Consider the following 16,654-nt stretch of genomic DNA (forward strand, 5'->3'; position numbering starts at 1 on the left):
CTCGGCCTCGCCACATGACTCGAAACCAGATGAGGCAGTCTCAATATGTATCATGTTACCTACTTACACTTAATCGCAATTTTAAGATAAGTAAATGGTATTCCAATATCTTTCTATGCAATAGGAGAAAATTAAAAAGAAAATAATGAGATGAAAAGCAAAAGAAAGAATATTCTTACATATGACCATTACAGAAATGTTTGATAAATATGATTAAAATATTTTTAAAATTATCCACACACAATGTACAAAAAAATTTTTATTTCATTTTCTTGTATCGAGAAAAAGAACACTGTAACACGAGAAACTATATCTGCAGAAGAACGTCTGATAGCTACGCTTAAATATTTAGTTACCGAATGAAGTTACGAAGCTCACAAATTTTCCTGCACTATATCGTTATAGTTCTTATATCAAATATTTCCAGAAACCTGGTGAATAGTACAAAAAAAAAATTTTTGAAAGAAAACTATATTATTAATGATTTCTTAAAGAATTTTTTATTTACATGTTTTATCAAATTTCTTTAATTGTGGGATTTAAATTCTACTAAAACAAATATCTCTTAGTTCAGCTTTAACGTTCAATATAAATATTATACCTATATGCATATATGAATATATGTATATTTTTTATACTCGAAAATTTTCACAAAATTGTAAAATATATGATGGAGATTACTCCGATTTTTAAAATGACAGGTCATACTCAGAAAAATTTGCTATGTAGGTCGCATGTGCGTAGGACATACTAAACAATTTTCATTCAATTTACCTAATTTTGCATAATATATAATATCATTGATAAGTTTCTCTGCTATTATTCTTTGTTGCTCGTTTAATTCTCTAAGGTCACAAGCAATCTTTTTTCCAGTAATATCAAAAATATCTTCTCGGACGTGTGTATTAGGTATTGCATCCTTTGAAATTTTATGAGCAAGTTCAACCGGTTGACTTTTCTTATCTTTGCACTTCCTTTTTCGTTTGAATACATTTCTTGTCATTGAAGGAGTTGTTGATAAAGAAGAACTTAATCTAGTTGATACTTCCGGAGATGAAGATAACATATTTCCTCCTGTATCGACATCGTCTTGTTCCTGAAATAGATAAGGATATGTCCATACATACATTTCTTCATTTTTTAGGCTTACGATTAGAGCAGAAATGACAATCGATTCCAGGTACAGGTTGAAGGGGGCGAGACTATAGCCCCGGGCCTTGTCTCCTCAGGGGCTTCGCTATTCGAGAAAAATGGATTTTATTCTATGAGTATAACGGGCGAATTATGTTAAGAAAAATTTTAAAAATAACAACTATGTCATAAAATTGTATACTAAGAAATTTAAATATAATTGATTACAACGTAAATTTTATATCATTCTTACGTAAATTTATTTCACTTTAAGTCCCCTTCCCCTTCTTTTTCTATTAAAGAAATCGATATACTTAGGCCTCAAAAACATTAATCTATCAAAAACATTAATCGATTCTCAATCCTTATAATAAACTAATGAATGTGTTATAGCAATTGATATATAATAAACATATGTACATAGTAAAATTAGCTAGTAGTTCATATCATATCACAACAATTATAAGGGAACATCTATTATTATTGCACCAGAAACCATCAATGCAATGTATGAACTTGTAACGATTCATGTAAATAAAGACGGAAGAATTTTACAGAAGACAGAATTGTATCAAAAGTTCGCAAACAAAATTAAATTTATCCAATCTTACAATACTCAAAGAAAGAAATTTTATCATATCATGTACATTTGTGGATGATCAAGCTCCTTCATGAGTAAAGGAGAAGGCAAATTTTAACAAGACGACATAAAATATTTAATTATGAGCTTAAAATTAGTAGGGCTCACTGTAATGGAAACGCATTTGATGGCTTCAGTGTTTGATATTTTTAATCCTCTAATACAGAAGAACAAAGGTATTGACACAAATTAGCTTTTCTTGTGAAACCCTTTCACAACTTCTAAAAAACGTGACTCTATTTAATTTTTTTGTAAAATATAACTTTCTAAGATTTAAAATTGTTATGATATCAATTCCAGTTCTTAGAACTATCATGTATAACATTTATTTTGAATAACTGCTACGAGAAACAAATTATTGTTTCGCTTATGGTTTCTATGTCGCTCCTAGATTAATTTCTTTAGTTCTAATAATCGGTTCCAAAACAGTTATGAAGTCGATTTTTGCATCGATTTTTTAATAATTAATATCATATGTTTCATATGATATTTTAATTTTAAAGTCAAAAGTTATGTGTATATTTTACAAAAAAGATTGTGTATATTTTATACATAAATTTACAGGAAATTTTGTAGGAAAAGCTGATCTGTGCAAATACTTTTGTTCATTATTATATGTACTGACATTTAACATGTGAGTGCCACTGTAGTAATTAATAAACTACCGTTTATTAAACAATTTTTAAAGTGGCATGAATAAAATAAATATCTTATTACTCATTAATATCTGGACAGATTAGTCAATTTGCAGTAGTAGTATGCACCTTTTACCGAATTGAATACATTCATTATGCACGACACGCACATTCGAATCGGATGAGCACATACTTTTAGATTATGTACGGTATCGACTTAAATGTGTCAAATGAACTAAAAATCTTGAAATTACGAAGAAATATTTCATAATAATTCATATTAAACACATATATGAAGTGTTGTATGGAAATTTTTTGTTAGCATACAGCATTGTACGAAATGAAAATTAGATCCACAATGAACATGTTATCGGTAGCATATTATAATTAAATAGTACAATATAATTAAATTATATTATAATTAAATTAAAATATAATTAAGTTACTGAAATATAATATTATTCGCATAAATTTGTCTACTCGCATTAAGTATCATATCTTAGATATCACTGTAATGTCTATAGTTTTATCAGTTCAGAAAAACCTTCTTTATCCAAACTATTCGTATTTTAATTTTATGACATAATAATATTTTATTGTACATAACTGTATTGATCACAAAAAAAATTAAATCATTGCAAATCCATCTAACTATAATTTTATTAAATTGCATCCTGTCAAAAGCAAACATGTGTCGGATGCATTCGAACAGTAGTGTATGTGTATATATATGTCCTCCCTTATATGACGATAACGTAAATACACATTCAGAGGAATAGAAAAAATTAAAAAAGTGTTGATACTCTTAAAACGAACAGCATGAATTTTAAATTTTTCTTCGCGGGAAGTCGAGAAAATTTCAAAAATGATTTTAATAATAACAAAGCTGTAAATTTAAAAAAGAGAATAACGTTTATACGGATTAGATTAATTAAATATTGTGTATAAATATATGAATAAAATAACTGAGCAAATAATAATTAACTTTTATTTAAAAGATACTAAAAAATAATTACTTACCATATTATCATTGCATTCAGTTTTCAAATTAATACTAACATCACTAAGGTTTTCTGTATCTCTCCCTGGATCACAGTCTGTTATAAAACTTAAAATATCGAAGTACCAGAGGCTTGGTATATATACATTTTTTGTTGATCTCGACTGTTTGACTTTTTTCAATTCTCTTCTAAAACTGCACCGCAAATTGTGTATTTTTTTATTAACGAAATCTTTATCTGACAAAGGATTTATTTCTTTACATTTTTCGATTAAAACATCTATTGCATCATTTCTTAAATTTCTGTCCACATATGATTTTGACCTTATATCCCACAAACAAGGAAGACTCTTATATAATGCAATAAATTCTGTCCAGAATGTGTGATTTTCTATTGCACTCATATCTTCTTACAGAGGTTGCTACTAGAAGTTACAGATGTTTTAAGTTTTAACAACGGCGTCGCGACCTTACTTCCGTACTACTCTCGTATAGAAGCTGAGATCTGTCTCGAGGTAAATTCCCGTCTCTCGTCCGCGGCAGACTCATAGCGATTGCCTCAACGATATGTCATGCAACCTGATACATCACTACACACGCTACATGCGGCGAGGCAAGTCTCTACTTGAGACGCGGCACTGGCTGCGGTGAACGTGGCAACACCGCCTCTTGCAAGCATCGATAGTTCAACTCTCAATGCTTAGAAGTCTTATAGTGCAGTTTATTGACAGATTGTGTAATTAACGTTTTTCTAAAAAAATTCAACTAAATATACACAATATTTTTTAAATAATCATATATAAATAATACACACACAAATACTATAAACATAGTATGTAAAAGTAATATATATATATAAGCATTTTAGTTTTTGTGAACATTGTATTCATATTTTTTTGTGGTTCTTTATATTATGTGGTTCTTTTGTGTATATTGATTCTAAGTAAATATAAATATAAAACAAATTTAGACTAACTTATAATGTTAAATTACAGTAATGATATAACTACAGGTATAAAAAATGGATAAAAAAGCACATCAGATGGTAGGAACATAAAAAGAACAACATTACTAATACTAATTGTAAACACAAAAGTTTAATGAATACATAAATAAAAATGAGTAAACATAACTTAATATAAAACAATGAGAACAACAATGATAACGATCAGAAGACTTTTGAAATCAATTATAACACTAAAGTATATTATGTTACATTATATTAGTAATTAATAAACATAAGTAACAGTATTACGTAGCTTTTTCTTATTAAAATCTTATAAATTAATAATACCACGATATTGCTCTAGTTCTAAGGGAAACCACTATAGCATTTCAAATTGAAATAATTATGATATATAATTGTTATTTCTCAAAAAATTAAGCAATTCTGCTGTTTAAAATTAAGAAAATAAGATTTAAAGATATGAGAAAGTTATACTTTTTAATGGTGTATTTGAAAATATTTTACTAAGATTTTATAAGAAAACTTATAAAGAATTATAAAAAGTACCTCCTACTTTTCTTAGTTTCCAAGCTTAGTTTTCAATACATATATTACTATAAAAAAAGGATTATAAAATATATAGGCATTGAATCATTTAATCCTATTTGAGTATTTAATTCATACGTACTTCAAAAATAAACTTCAAGATAAACAAATTCATGTATGATGTACTTGCAAATGGTGATATATAGTCATCTACAAAAATTATCATATACTTTATAAAAGAACTACTTTTAATTTAATAAAATATATATGGTATTGTATAATAATATATTCATTTTTAGCATATAAAACAATAATAAAATAGTTCTTAGTCATCCTGGCATACACATTAGTCTCCAGTGAAATTTTGTAGTATTTTATTTTGATAAGAATAATCTTTCTATAGAATATAGAAAAACTTTTATGGTTAATAGTAAATCTCATTATGTAAAGTTTTGAGAACTTTGTAGAATTCAATAGTAGAGGAATTCATTGCAGAATACTACAGCAAAAGAATTAAAATAAAATATATCGAACAACTATTGGACAGTTTTGACTTTAAATTGGACGAAATAATGTTATAAAAAAGAACAGTAATAAACATCAACCAACTGACATAAATAGGAAACAAACCTGCACTGTGTTACACACACATTATTGCACATTCTGTTGCACTGTATTATAATTGTTTCATTATATTATTGTTTATTGCTATTTTCTATGATAATATATATATATTACTAACATTATTACAAATAAATATTTCATAAAATCGCGGGAAGTCATACTGATTAGGTTATGTTTACATTAAGGCCGGACTCTCACCGTTGCCAGATTTATATTCAACACAGTTGAGATTATTAGAACTGTGATGCAGAGAACGTTACAATCAATGCTCTACAATAGCCCAAAGGAAGTCACCGCAAAGATAATTATCATCGCCCGTGGAAGACATCAAGACTGCAAAAAATGTTTAACATAGAATTAAATATCATAATTTATTAGTAAAAACACAGTATTGAAAACAAAATAGTAAGAACTTAAAATATGAATAATAATAAAGATTAAATAATAAATGATACAACTAGAATTCTAATATAAAAATAAAATTATTATCTAGATTTTGTTTCAGAAATATAAGAGAATAAATATTCATAATTTTTATAATGATTGATCATTTTTACTTTTTCATTAATAATAATTAAAACACAGAACATTGAAGTTCAATAAGACATAATTCAAAAGATCGCTCAAAGCAAGTTAATTGTAACATTGAAAACAAATATTTAAAAAAATAATATATACGTATATAAAAAGGAAAATATATTTATTTGCATGACATATTCGTCTTAGAAACAACTGAATATCGAAACATTCCATCAAATCAAACTAAATGCTTTCCTATTGAAATCAAGTAACAAATATCTATAAACTAAAATAATAAATATTAAAATAATATATTTTCCGAATACATTGTTATTTAAGTAATATTATTTAAGATAAAGATACAAGACAAATAACAAATAAAATAAACATATTAGTCGTTAGACTATGCTTGCAATAAACGTATCATAAACATAATCTACAGACATCTCTCTTGTTATACATATGATACTATCTTAAACACTTGAGTTTAACATTCATATTTCATTTGTTAAAGGTCGCAAATGGAATACAGTCTGAGAGCTCTAATAAATTATATTACTTTTTATAAATATTTGAAAATACTTCCAACTCTTAACAAATCAAAATTCCTTACTTAAACTGAAGAAACCCCCATACTTGGTAACGCTACATTTACATTCAACATTAACAAATTGTGAGTTAATGAATAACTTGTACCTAATTATTGTCAGTAAAGTTGTTAAAATTCTGAAGATACATGCAATTGCTAGAATGTGCATAATAATAATATCAAATGATATAAAAATGATATAAAATACTATTTGAATGATATTTCCAATTTTCGACTTCGACTTGTGAAAAGAATTATGCCATAAAAACATAACTCGGAACCCGCGCGCACGATACTCAGAAAATGGCAACGTTGTAACATGAATGATAACTACATCACTGTGGGGGACGAAGCCCACACATAGCATAGCAAGCTTAACAACACGCATGTGCAGAGAGATATGCAGCAAGCGCATAAAACAAAATGTGCGAATTGGCGTTTAATATTGATACCGAACAGACGTATGAGAAAACAACTGGTGATAATTTTGAATGAAGACCAATTGTAAGTTTAATATTATATGGAAGTAAAGTGTTATTCCCTGCTGTAAGAAGAGCAGAACACCGTTCCCATATCATGAACGATACATCCGCCATCTGTAAGCTGTTGCTAGAAATAGGATTTTACTTTTGGACAAGAAAACTTAAGCGGTTTGAGTCACCGCTACAGGACTTTCCTCACATCTTCTTTCCACACCTTTTTCTGCATGCTCGATGCTCGGTAGTGCTCGATAGCAGCAGTTCTGTAGAGTAACCAATGTTTGTTTTTGTTTTTATTATTATTATTGTTAGGTTTCATTGTTAATCTTTGTACACGAAACATATTTTTGGTACTAGCTACCAACAGTTCCGGTGTACTTTTGCATTGAAGCTTTTGAAGTGAATTGAAAAAGAAAAATTTTGTTTTGACTACCTTATAGCAATACTCTGCAGTGGACAATATAAGAAAGTTTATCCTCATATTAGGAGTCTTGGAAAATGGCAAAATGAGCCACATGTACGCCAATTATTACAATCCAATATCGACATGCATCATTTATAAATCATTGCTAGAACTAGAGTGTTATATAGACGAGAACATAAATGGAGTTTGCTGTCAAGGGTCACTGTGGCGCATGTTGTTTGCTTGAAAAGTAACTACATCACAGACAAGGATGGTACCTCTGGTACCAAAACGTAACACCGACGAGATGTCCTTAGTAAATAGTATTTCTGATGATAGGTACCTCATAGGTACTGATAGATCAGTGGTAACACAGACGAGTGTACAAGATTCGCCTATGTTTGTACGTCGTTTATGCTAGTTTATAATCTGTTACGATAGGTCCATCTTATCTGTGGTGATAGATCCTGCACCGCTAAGTATGTATGTATATTTCGTTCGTGCCTCGTAACATTTGATATAGATAAGGCAAATAGTTTTGTCTGGTGTTACGTCCCGGGGTTGAACCGACGCAGAATTATCTCGCGCCAATTTCCTCATGGACATTGCGAGTTTGCAATCTCTTGACCACAGAGGGCACTAATCATACATTTAGTCAGTTATGCGGCAGGATACCTGTACGCCAATCATGGCTTAGCATCACCTAAAATTTATATTGTATGCTGAATCGTCTATGCAGAAATCCTCGAGACTTTAGCGTGCATTGAACGGCAATACTTTCCACGGAATGGGAGAAGATGATATCGTGTGGATTTCTGATGTAGGGGTCATCTGGAGCAATTCTATTTTCTTTGTAACAAACGCGACGATACGAATATCTCCAATTATCCTGGGCAGCACAACGATTCCCAGAGGGTAGCGATCTGCGACAGCGAGTTCGTACAACTCGCGAAAAATCATTTAAATTTAAATTACAGTTGATTTATTTATATATTAAATTTTTATGGATTTCGTTTAAAAATTATTATCGCATTGTAGTTGATTCATGTAGAAAACCAAGACAATCGTGACGCCGTGGCCAATCACGTGTATCATTCATAATGTTTATTAAAATATTGCGAAATGAATTAATACATAGCATAAGATTTAATACATTGATATGTAGTTGATTCTAGTACTAAGTTTGAAGTAAATTGTATGCGAAAACATGATAAATCATAAAATTAATTTCAAACAATACAATATCTTCTTTAATTTACAAAAATGTTTTCGTTAGAAAATTGTGAAAATTGATTTCTAATACTCAAATAATAGAAATAATCTTTTGAATTTAAAAAATTGTTTAAGAAGCTTAAAATTCCGTGAAAATGAGTAGAAGAAAATAGCATTACTAAATTAATTGTTTAAAAAATGTCAGGAAATATCAGCAATCGGAACGCATAAAAGTGAGAAAATATTAAGAATATAGGTAGTAGGTCTGCACGAAATCATCATTCCAATAATTGTATCATATGTAATACTGTTACGTCGCGTGAGATGGTCCGTGCGGCTTCCTTCACTGTCTGACCGTCAAGGCCCAAGCACCATTATACAGACCCTCAATAAACCTAAGGCCCCTAAGGAATCTTATTAGCTTGCAGGAACCTTTAATCCTGCAAGTATTTTCGGTTTATGGCTGGTCCTTAGAACAGTCCTTAGGTTTATTGCACGTTCTTACAAATTACAGAGAAAGCGTGTATTTGTCTGACGGAAAAGCAGATTTTCCCATAAACAATGTCGCCCATGAGCCACGTTGGTAGGAGGCTTCTTCCTCCTATCTTCATTCCTAACGTTGGTCATAACCAATGGGCATCGCGGATCGTTACCCTCACTTTCCTAACGAAAAGTGTGAGCAATAAATCCGCTTTCTTCATACAACAAAGACACCCACTCCGAGCTTTCTTCCGTAATCACACAAGAACGAACTTTACTTGTTCTCATAACTACAGAGCAGTCACTTCATCTCTATACTTGCTCTCTAGACTTGTTCCACAGTACATTCAAGTAACAGTCAAATCTCATCAGTCAGTTAACACCAACTCGAGTTAAAACGCAGTTCAAGGAACAGCAGGAATCAGAAGTCAAGCAAAATCGCCAAATCGATGATAGTCAATCGACAGAAGATACATCATCACAGTCGCCAACATGAAACGAGTCTCAGGTTGTACTCATTCGTAGTTTGTCATTCTACATACGTAACCTTGTATCACATTAAAGTTGTTGGATGGTTGAAAATATACAGGGTGGTTGATAACTGGTGGTACAAGCGGAAAGGGGGTGATTCTGCGCGAAAAAAGAAGTCGAAAATATAGAATAAAAATTTTTCGTTTGAGGCTTTGTTTTCGGGAAAATCGACTTTGAATTTTCGCTCGGTACGCGTGCGGTACGTTATAACGGATCTCACTAAGATCGTTGTCTCGATGGAAAAATTAAAAAAAAAAAATAAAAAAAAAAATTTTTATTCTATATTTTCGACTTCTTTTTTCTCGTAGAATCACCCCCTTTCCGCTTGTACCACCAGTTACCAACTACCCTGTATATTAACCTGTTAATATCAGCGTTATATTCATTCAACCATCCTTATTATCTGAACCGAAATAAGGGATCGAACGACTTGTGGCGTCGATTAGTCAAATCGTAACGGGAATTTACAACTCCAGTTGACGCGCTTCTTAGAGGTCATCGCGTCTCCCCGCGAACGGTCGAAAGTTCAAATACAGTTCAAAGACTACAATTGATACATATTACAGAAGTATAGAATTCTATGCTTTATGCGCAAAATGTCTTTTTCTATACCTTATTTGTAATTTCATAAAACAGTTTAGTTTCAATCCAAACCACTATTATACCAAATCGACAACATCGCATGCGATAAGAAAACTGTATAGGAGTCAAGTGATCAAAACGTGAAAACGAAGAAGCATTGAATGTCATCTCTATTCTGTACCTCTTGTCAATTACCAACGATGTCAACAGGATTAAGAGTACTCTTATCGTTTGTCGATCACTAAGTCGGTTGCAACATTGTCTAGTTCCACATTCTCCCGCTTCTCTGGCGCTGTAGTTTATTTCAATACTGAATCGATAATGTTGCATGTGACACGAAAATGGTAAGGAAGTCAAGTTACTTCCGAAATCCCATATGAAAAAAAAGGCATAAGATCTATCCATCACATCTGTGACGTTACTTTTAATGTATCTAACGTAGTCTAAAGACAATTTTTAAAAAATGCTTGTTCTTCATAAATTTCTACATATAATATAATTTACATACTTTGTTCAAGTGGAATAAAAATTATTTAGAAAATATTTAACATTTTTTTTTAAATAATACAAAGTAGTGTGTACAATTATGATGTATCTTTAAATTGTAATATACTATCATACTTAATGACACATGTTTTTCAAAATCAAATGAAACTTAACCAAAAATAGCACTTATCGATTGATTATTAGAACATGATGGTAATCAGGAGCAACTTCACGATGGTGTGCTGTCTAAGAAATGGCGGATTGTTTTTACTCGAGGAAGTTGTAAAAATTTGAGCGTGAGACATGTGGGTGTTGTGACGATTCACGAGCAAATAGTCAATTAAACACTTCTATCGGCATGAGTGACCGCTTTTGGGAACCTTTAGCCGAAGTGTACATCGCAAAACAAGCTGAGTCTACTGACCCTGATCATTACATTTATTGTCTTTGCAGCAGAGTATTTATTCGGTAAATGCAGCTGCAACAGTATGACTCGTTTATACTATCGAACATCACAGTTTCATTTTCATATCCTGTACCCCATACCGCGTTTATTCAATTCTTCAAAAATTAAAAATAGTACCATTTTATCGATCAGTGGTGTGACACATGACCTAACCTTGACACCCACTCGAATGAGCTAGGTCACAATGTATTTTTTGAAAACTTAATAATTATTTTCCTTTGTTCAACTATACATAATAGAAACGAGATAATGTTGTTTTCTTAAAAAATAGAGTTGTATAGAAGTTAACAGTCATCGAAAGTATTTTTTTGTTTTTCTGTTTGATTCTGCGAAATATCGATAATAAACAATTCGTATACCACGTGGGAATTACTTTCTACTTATTAAGCACTGAGATATTGTATCATATTGAACATCTAATTTATATAATAAAAACTATGTAAATTGATTTTTACCATTTTTTATAAGATAAATATAATTAAAGAATAATATAATAACATATATGTTGCTTTGAACTTACGTGAGGTGAATTTTTGTTTACTTTTAGACACCCAGAAGTTTATACTGCCCTTGCTCTAGAAGATGCTAGTAAAGATGAAGATATTGAGAGCGATTGTGTTGGAGAAATGTTAGACCTCCATAAAAGGTCTATTATAGAAACACAATCCATAGAGAAACACGATGTAAGAATGTTTTTTGTTTTCTATTAGTTATTTTCAGTTAATTTGGTAACATTGGTATCTGTATTAGATTTCGATATAGCATTTGAACAAAAACATATTTTTTCTTCCTTAAAATTAGGAAGAACCAGTGAGCTGTTACTGCAGTGCATCACACACAGACAACAATTATTCCACAGATGAACATGACTCTGTTCGTGATTCGGCTCATCGTCCTACTGCACATTCCCTCACGCAAAAATTGGGCCTGCACCAGTCAGATTCAGGTGCAGACCTATCAGAATATCATGATCAACATGAGGCTAAAAGCATACAAAATCTATTGGCATCTTATGGGAAAACTTTTCAAAATACAGAGACTGAACTGGAAGATGAATTTGACAAAGTGAATGTAATTGCACAGCAACAAGAAGATAAAGATGTAGAATTTAAATGTAAAATAACAAACATTCACTCATCAGATCATCTTGCAGATAACATTGAAATTTTAAGTTATGATCCATCCATTTGTAATGAAAAGGAACTTCATATAGAAAATCCATCATGTATTTTAGAAGACAAAGATTTTGAGATACATAATATATTTAAAAATGTTTCTTTGAATGATACACAAACTTATAAGGAAGATGTCCAACTTAAGTACAACTGTGACCATAGCTCGTGTGACTATCCATACTATTCTATGTATTCTAAAACTAAGAGTATAATAGATATAGCATGGGAGAAATATTGGTCTAAAAATGGTGAACGTATAATTTGGACAACTTGGATTAGGAAATATGCAGATTATATAAATCCAGAATATTTGCAACAAAATGCTCATTTAATAAGTAATGAAAAGTTAGAAGTGAAAGATACTATTGAAAAATTTTCAGAGCAAAATACATGTTTTCCTAGTCAAGCGCACAGAAATTGTGAACTTGATCGCTCAAATTTTGAGGGGATATTTAGCAAAAGTAGTAATGCTGGTAATAATGAAATAAAAGCAAAAGACATGTGTAGTATTAATTTTTCATTTGATGACATAAGCAAGCAAGAGATAAGTGACAAAGAAGCGGAAGATAATAGAAAGAAATTGACAAATTTTGAAGCATCACTGGAAACTGGAGATGGTTGGAATCCATTAAGTCCTTTTAGTATGGAAGAAAGTTACAACCAGCAATCTAATGCGGAAGATGAAAGACTTTTAACAAGGTGTGATTCTATTAATGAGTCAATAGCAAAAACAAATGCAACATCAGATTCTATGACAAATGTCACAAAGATGACCCTTACTAGTTCTAGTTGTGACTCTATTTCTACAAATTCATCTAGTCTCATCAGTTCTGTAACTAGTTCCATTGAAAGCAATATAACAAACACAAGTTCTGATCAAGATAATGATCAGGAATACACACCAGAAGATACTGATAAGTATTGGCAACATTTATGGAAAGAAAATTTCCAAATAGAGTACCAAAATCATTATAAACTATTTATAGAAAAATATAAAAGGGAGCAATCTGAAATTAGCAATCAAAGTTATAGCCAGGAATATAATGATATAGATATGAAAGAGGAAGGAAGTGATGAAAGTATAGACCAAGATTTTGCACAAAGGGAAATAGACACATCTAATGAAATTAATATTTCTGAAAGTAGAAGTGCACCTAATAAAAATTTTTCTTATTCTAAGAAAGATAAGACAAAAAAGAAGCGATTAATTATGGAATCAGTGGGAATGCTCATTCAAAATTTAACTGTAGAAGCAAAAGATAATGAAATTGATACACATAAAAATGAAAAAATTAATGAAATGGAATGTTCACAAGAAGTTGAACATGATCAAACTTCAACTACAGAAAATGAAAATGGTGCAGTTATTTCCAATGATACTAGTGGCAACAATAGTATTCAACGTAAATATTCTAATGAAGGAGATGGAGATGAGCCCAATGAAGATAAACCTATAACATTAAAACGGAGGTGCAGTATCATTATATATGTTTATAATCTGTTAAAATATATAATATTTATCTATATATCTTTTATTTTAGTCATGAGGCTGATTATGATGACACAGAAGAAGGCCTGGAATCAGTAAAAAAAGCATTTTCATTGATGGGATATACTTTCAACGAAAATTACGAACAATCTAATTTCCAAGGGGAAGTAGTATATAGAAAAAAAAATATTAGGTTACAAAATAGACAATTAAAAATGAAATATTATAAACCCAAGCCAATAAATAAACATATATACTTTGATGATAACGGAGTGGAAATTACTAACACTATAGACAAAGTAAATAATTTTTTTTTAAACAAAAACGTAGATATATAAGTATTTTATCTTTAGTGTTTTGTTTTACAGGTGAAGCATTATTTATCATACTGTCCTGTTTTGCCACCAGCAAAGACAGAATTACAACCCTCTGAAAAAGGTTCCTACACAGCACAATTGACATCAAGTTCTGATGATGAATGTGATCATAGCCTTAAGTCAAAGTTACAAACAAAACGATTTGTATTTAGTAAACCAAGCACAAGTTCAATAGATTCAGGAGCAGATAAAAAACAATTTGATGATGTTCACGATACCTTAAACGTATTTGATAAACAGGGCAATGATTTCCAAAGTATCAAAGATAATAATATATACTTTGATCAGGATGAAACAAGCGATTCCACAAAATGTGTACCAGAAAATCAAGTTTTCGAACAAGAGAACTTTGATGTATTAAATGTCAATATGGATATAGATGAAAACTATAGTAACAACGAAATACAAAGTATGAAATTATCAGATGAAGATAGCGTAAAGAAGACGCAAAAGAAAAAACGAAGGAAGCCACCCAAAAGAAATGTAAGCCTGCCAGTAGAAATAGACAATGATAAAACTTTAATGAAATATTGGTTCAAAAGATACCGCCTATTTAGCAAATTTGATCAAGGCGTTAAATTGGATCGTGGTATGTTCTATGATATTATTTATATGTATAATAATGAAGATTTATTATCTTCAAAAGACTAACAGTGAAATATTTTATAAATCATTCGATAATGTGCCTACGAACTTTTAAATTTTTATAATAAAATACTTTTTTTTATTCTTTTTTTTATAGAGAGCTGGTACTCTGTAACACCAGAAAAAATTGCCGAGCACATAGCTCAAAGATGCAAATGCGATACCGTGATTGATGCATTCTGTGGAGCAGGAGGGAACGCTATTCAATTTGCTTTTACATGTGAAAGAGGTGCGTTCGTTGCGTGTGGGTAATTAGCATAGAAACTCAATATCTTTATTTTTACAGTTATCGCAATAGATATAGATCCAGCTAAAATCGAAATTGCTCGAAATAATGCTCGAGTTTATGGTGTTGAAGACAGAATAGAATTCATTGTTGGAGATTTTATTAAACTCGCATCAAAGTTAAGCGCAGATGTTGTGTTTCTAAGTCCTCCATGGGGAGGACCTGAATATACCAAGAATGAAACATTTGATCTCAATAATATTATGCATCCCATTGGTGGTGTAAATTTATTTAATATAGCAAGAAAAATCACAGATCATGTGGCCTACTTTCTACCTAGAAATGTAGATACAATGCAGGTAAATTTTTATAATTCAAGAAGATTCGAAAAATTTCGATATTCTATGTTACTTTACTTTATAATGCACTATACATCAATTGCTTTTATTTATATATATACAAATTTACAGCTTGCCATGTTAGCCGCAGTAGGTGGTGGTGTAGAAGTGGAACAAAACTTTCTTGACAGAAAGCTAATAGCTTTAACAGCTTATTATGGCGAACTGCCCAGAGACTGTTAGTTGTGATACGAGGTGTAATTTCCGGGAAGATCCACATCAGTTGCTTAAAAAAAGGAGCTTCTCACGTTTTATGAATAATTAGCTGTAAATAATAACCTGTATCAATTTGCTTAGGATGTCCTTAAAAACAGTATTTTTTATTTCACTTCACGTTTTTTTTACAAAATACATATAAAAAGGCAACTGTATTATATACTATAATTTATATATTTTTTATTTTATATATATAGTTAAATATATTTTAAAACTTTCCTATTGGATATTTTAAAAATAATATGTTTACATATGTCCACCAGTTACCATTTTCACAAATCTCGCACTTAAGCAAATTGATACCATAATTCCAATTTGTGGGGACATATTTGTGAAATCCAATAATTAATATACAAAATCTTTTAAAAAGATTTTAAATTCAATCTTCCATAGCAATAAGTATTATTTTTACCTGATGAATAATTAAGTCAAAAATATCAGAGCGTTTCTCTTTAGTCCATCATGTAAAATATTATTTTACTCGTATTGTAAACCATACGAGACATTGTAATTTACATTTTACAACGGTTCCCAGATTATTTTACAATTTTTATGTACACTTCTACTAATTTCTTATTAATTATCAATAAATACATTCAAAATCTTAAAAATGTGTTTAAATATATAGTAAATTACATTTTTAGTAAAATTTAAAATAAAATATCTCAAAATTACATTCTTTTAACTGTAAAATCTTGTTTCAGGACAAAATAACAATTTTTTTAACAAATATGAACATAGAAACCGTGAATGCAATTAACTGATTGAATGTGCATATGTTTTCATTTCTTTAAAATAATATACAAAATTAAAATTTTTTTCAAACGAAAACACTTAAATTTAATTTAATTTAATTTAA

At 30.2% G+C, this 16,654-nt stretch overlaps 2 protein-coding genes across 6 annotated transcripts; one reads left to right on the forward strand and one right to left on the reverse strand.

Annotated features, from left to right (window-relative positions):
- Nucleotides 1–606: 606 nt before the first annotated feature.
- On the reverse strand, nt 607–6,919 carry LOC138179132 (uncharacterized). Of its 5 annotated transcripts, XM_069111593.1 has the most exons (6): nt 6,738–6,919; nt 5,529–5,855; nt 5,041–5,108; nt 4,920–4,966; nt 3,427–4,157; nt 607–1,096 (listed from the first exon to the last, which is right to left on the reverse strand). In XM_069111593.1, exons 5-6 carry the CDS (start codon nt 3,808–3,810, stop codon nt 722–724), a joined length of 759 nt encoding a protein of 252 aa, XP_068967694.1. In that variant the 5' UTR covers nt 3,811–4,157; nt 4,920–4,966; nt 5,041–5,108; nt 5,529–5,855; nt 6,738–6,919; the 3' UTR covers nt 607–721. The 5 variants fall into 5 exon arrangements, with proteins under 5 accessions (XP_068967694.1, XP_068967693.1, XP_068967695.1 ...); XM_069111592.1 differs by having other exon boundaries at nt 4,920–5,108; nt 5,721–5,855; XM_069111594.1 differs by lacking the exon at nt 4,920–4,966.
- A 4,105-nt stretch (nt 6,920–11,024) lies between these two features.
- Nucleotides 11,025–16,406, forward strand: Tgs1 (Trimethylguanosine synthase 1). The gene is made up of 8 exons (XM_069111689.1): nt 11,025–11,271; nt 11,817–11,952; nt 12,071–13,914; nt 13,986–14,232; nt 14,302–14,899; nt 15,053–15,184; nt 15,242–15,540; nt 15,652–16,406. The coding sequence occupies exons 1-8, from the start codon at nt 11,162–11,164 to the stop codon at nt 15,760–15,762; spliced, it is 3,477 nt and encodes a 1,158-aa protein (XP_068967790.1). The 5' UTR covers nt 11,025–11,161; the 3' UTR covers nt 15,763–16,406.
- The last annotated feature ends 248 nt before the right edge of the window (nt 16,407–16,654 follow it).

This window comes from Bombus flavifrons, chromosome 4 (genome assembly GCF_040668555.2).
Source record: "Bombus flavifrons isolate JBK064 chromosome 4, iyBomFlav1_principal, whole genome shotgun sequence".
Taxonomy (NCBI): Eukaryota; Metazoa; Arthropoda; class Insecta; order Hymenoptera; family Apidae; genus Bombus; species Bombus flavifrons.

Excerpts from the sequence above, each read along its gene's own strand:
- LOC138179132 (XM_069111592.1), bottom strand. The coding sequence starts at position 3,810 with ATGAGTGCAATAGAAAATCACACATTCTGGACAGAATTTATTGCATTA. Across the intron at positions 1,097-3,426 it reads CTGAATGCAATGATAATATG|GAACAAGACGATGTCGATAC; the intron begins GTAAGTAATTAT and ends TATCTATTTCAG.
- Tgs1 (XM_069111689.1), top strand. The coding sequence starts at position 11,162 with ATGAGTGACCGCTTTTGGGAACCTTTAGCCGAAGTGTACATCGCAAAA. Across the intron at positions 11,272-11,816 it reads TGCAGCAGAGTATTTATTCG|ACACCCAGAAGTTTATACTG; the intron begins GTAAATGCAGCT and ends GTTTACTTTTAG. Across the intron at positions 15,541-15,651 it reads GAAATGTAGATACAATGCAG|CTTGCCATGTTAGCCGCAGT; the intron begins GTAAATTTTTAT and ends ACAAATTTACAG.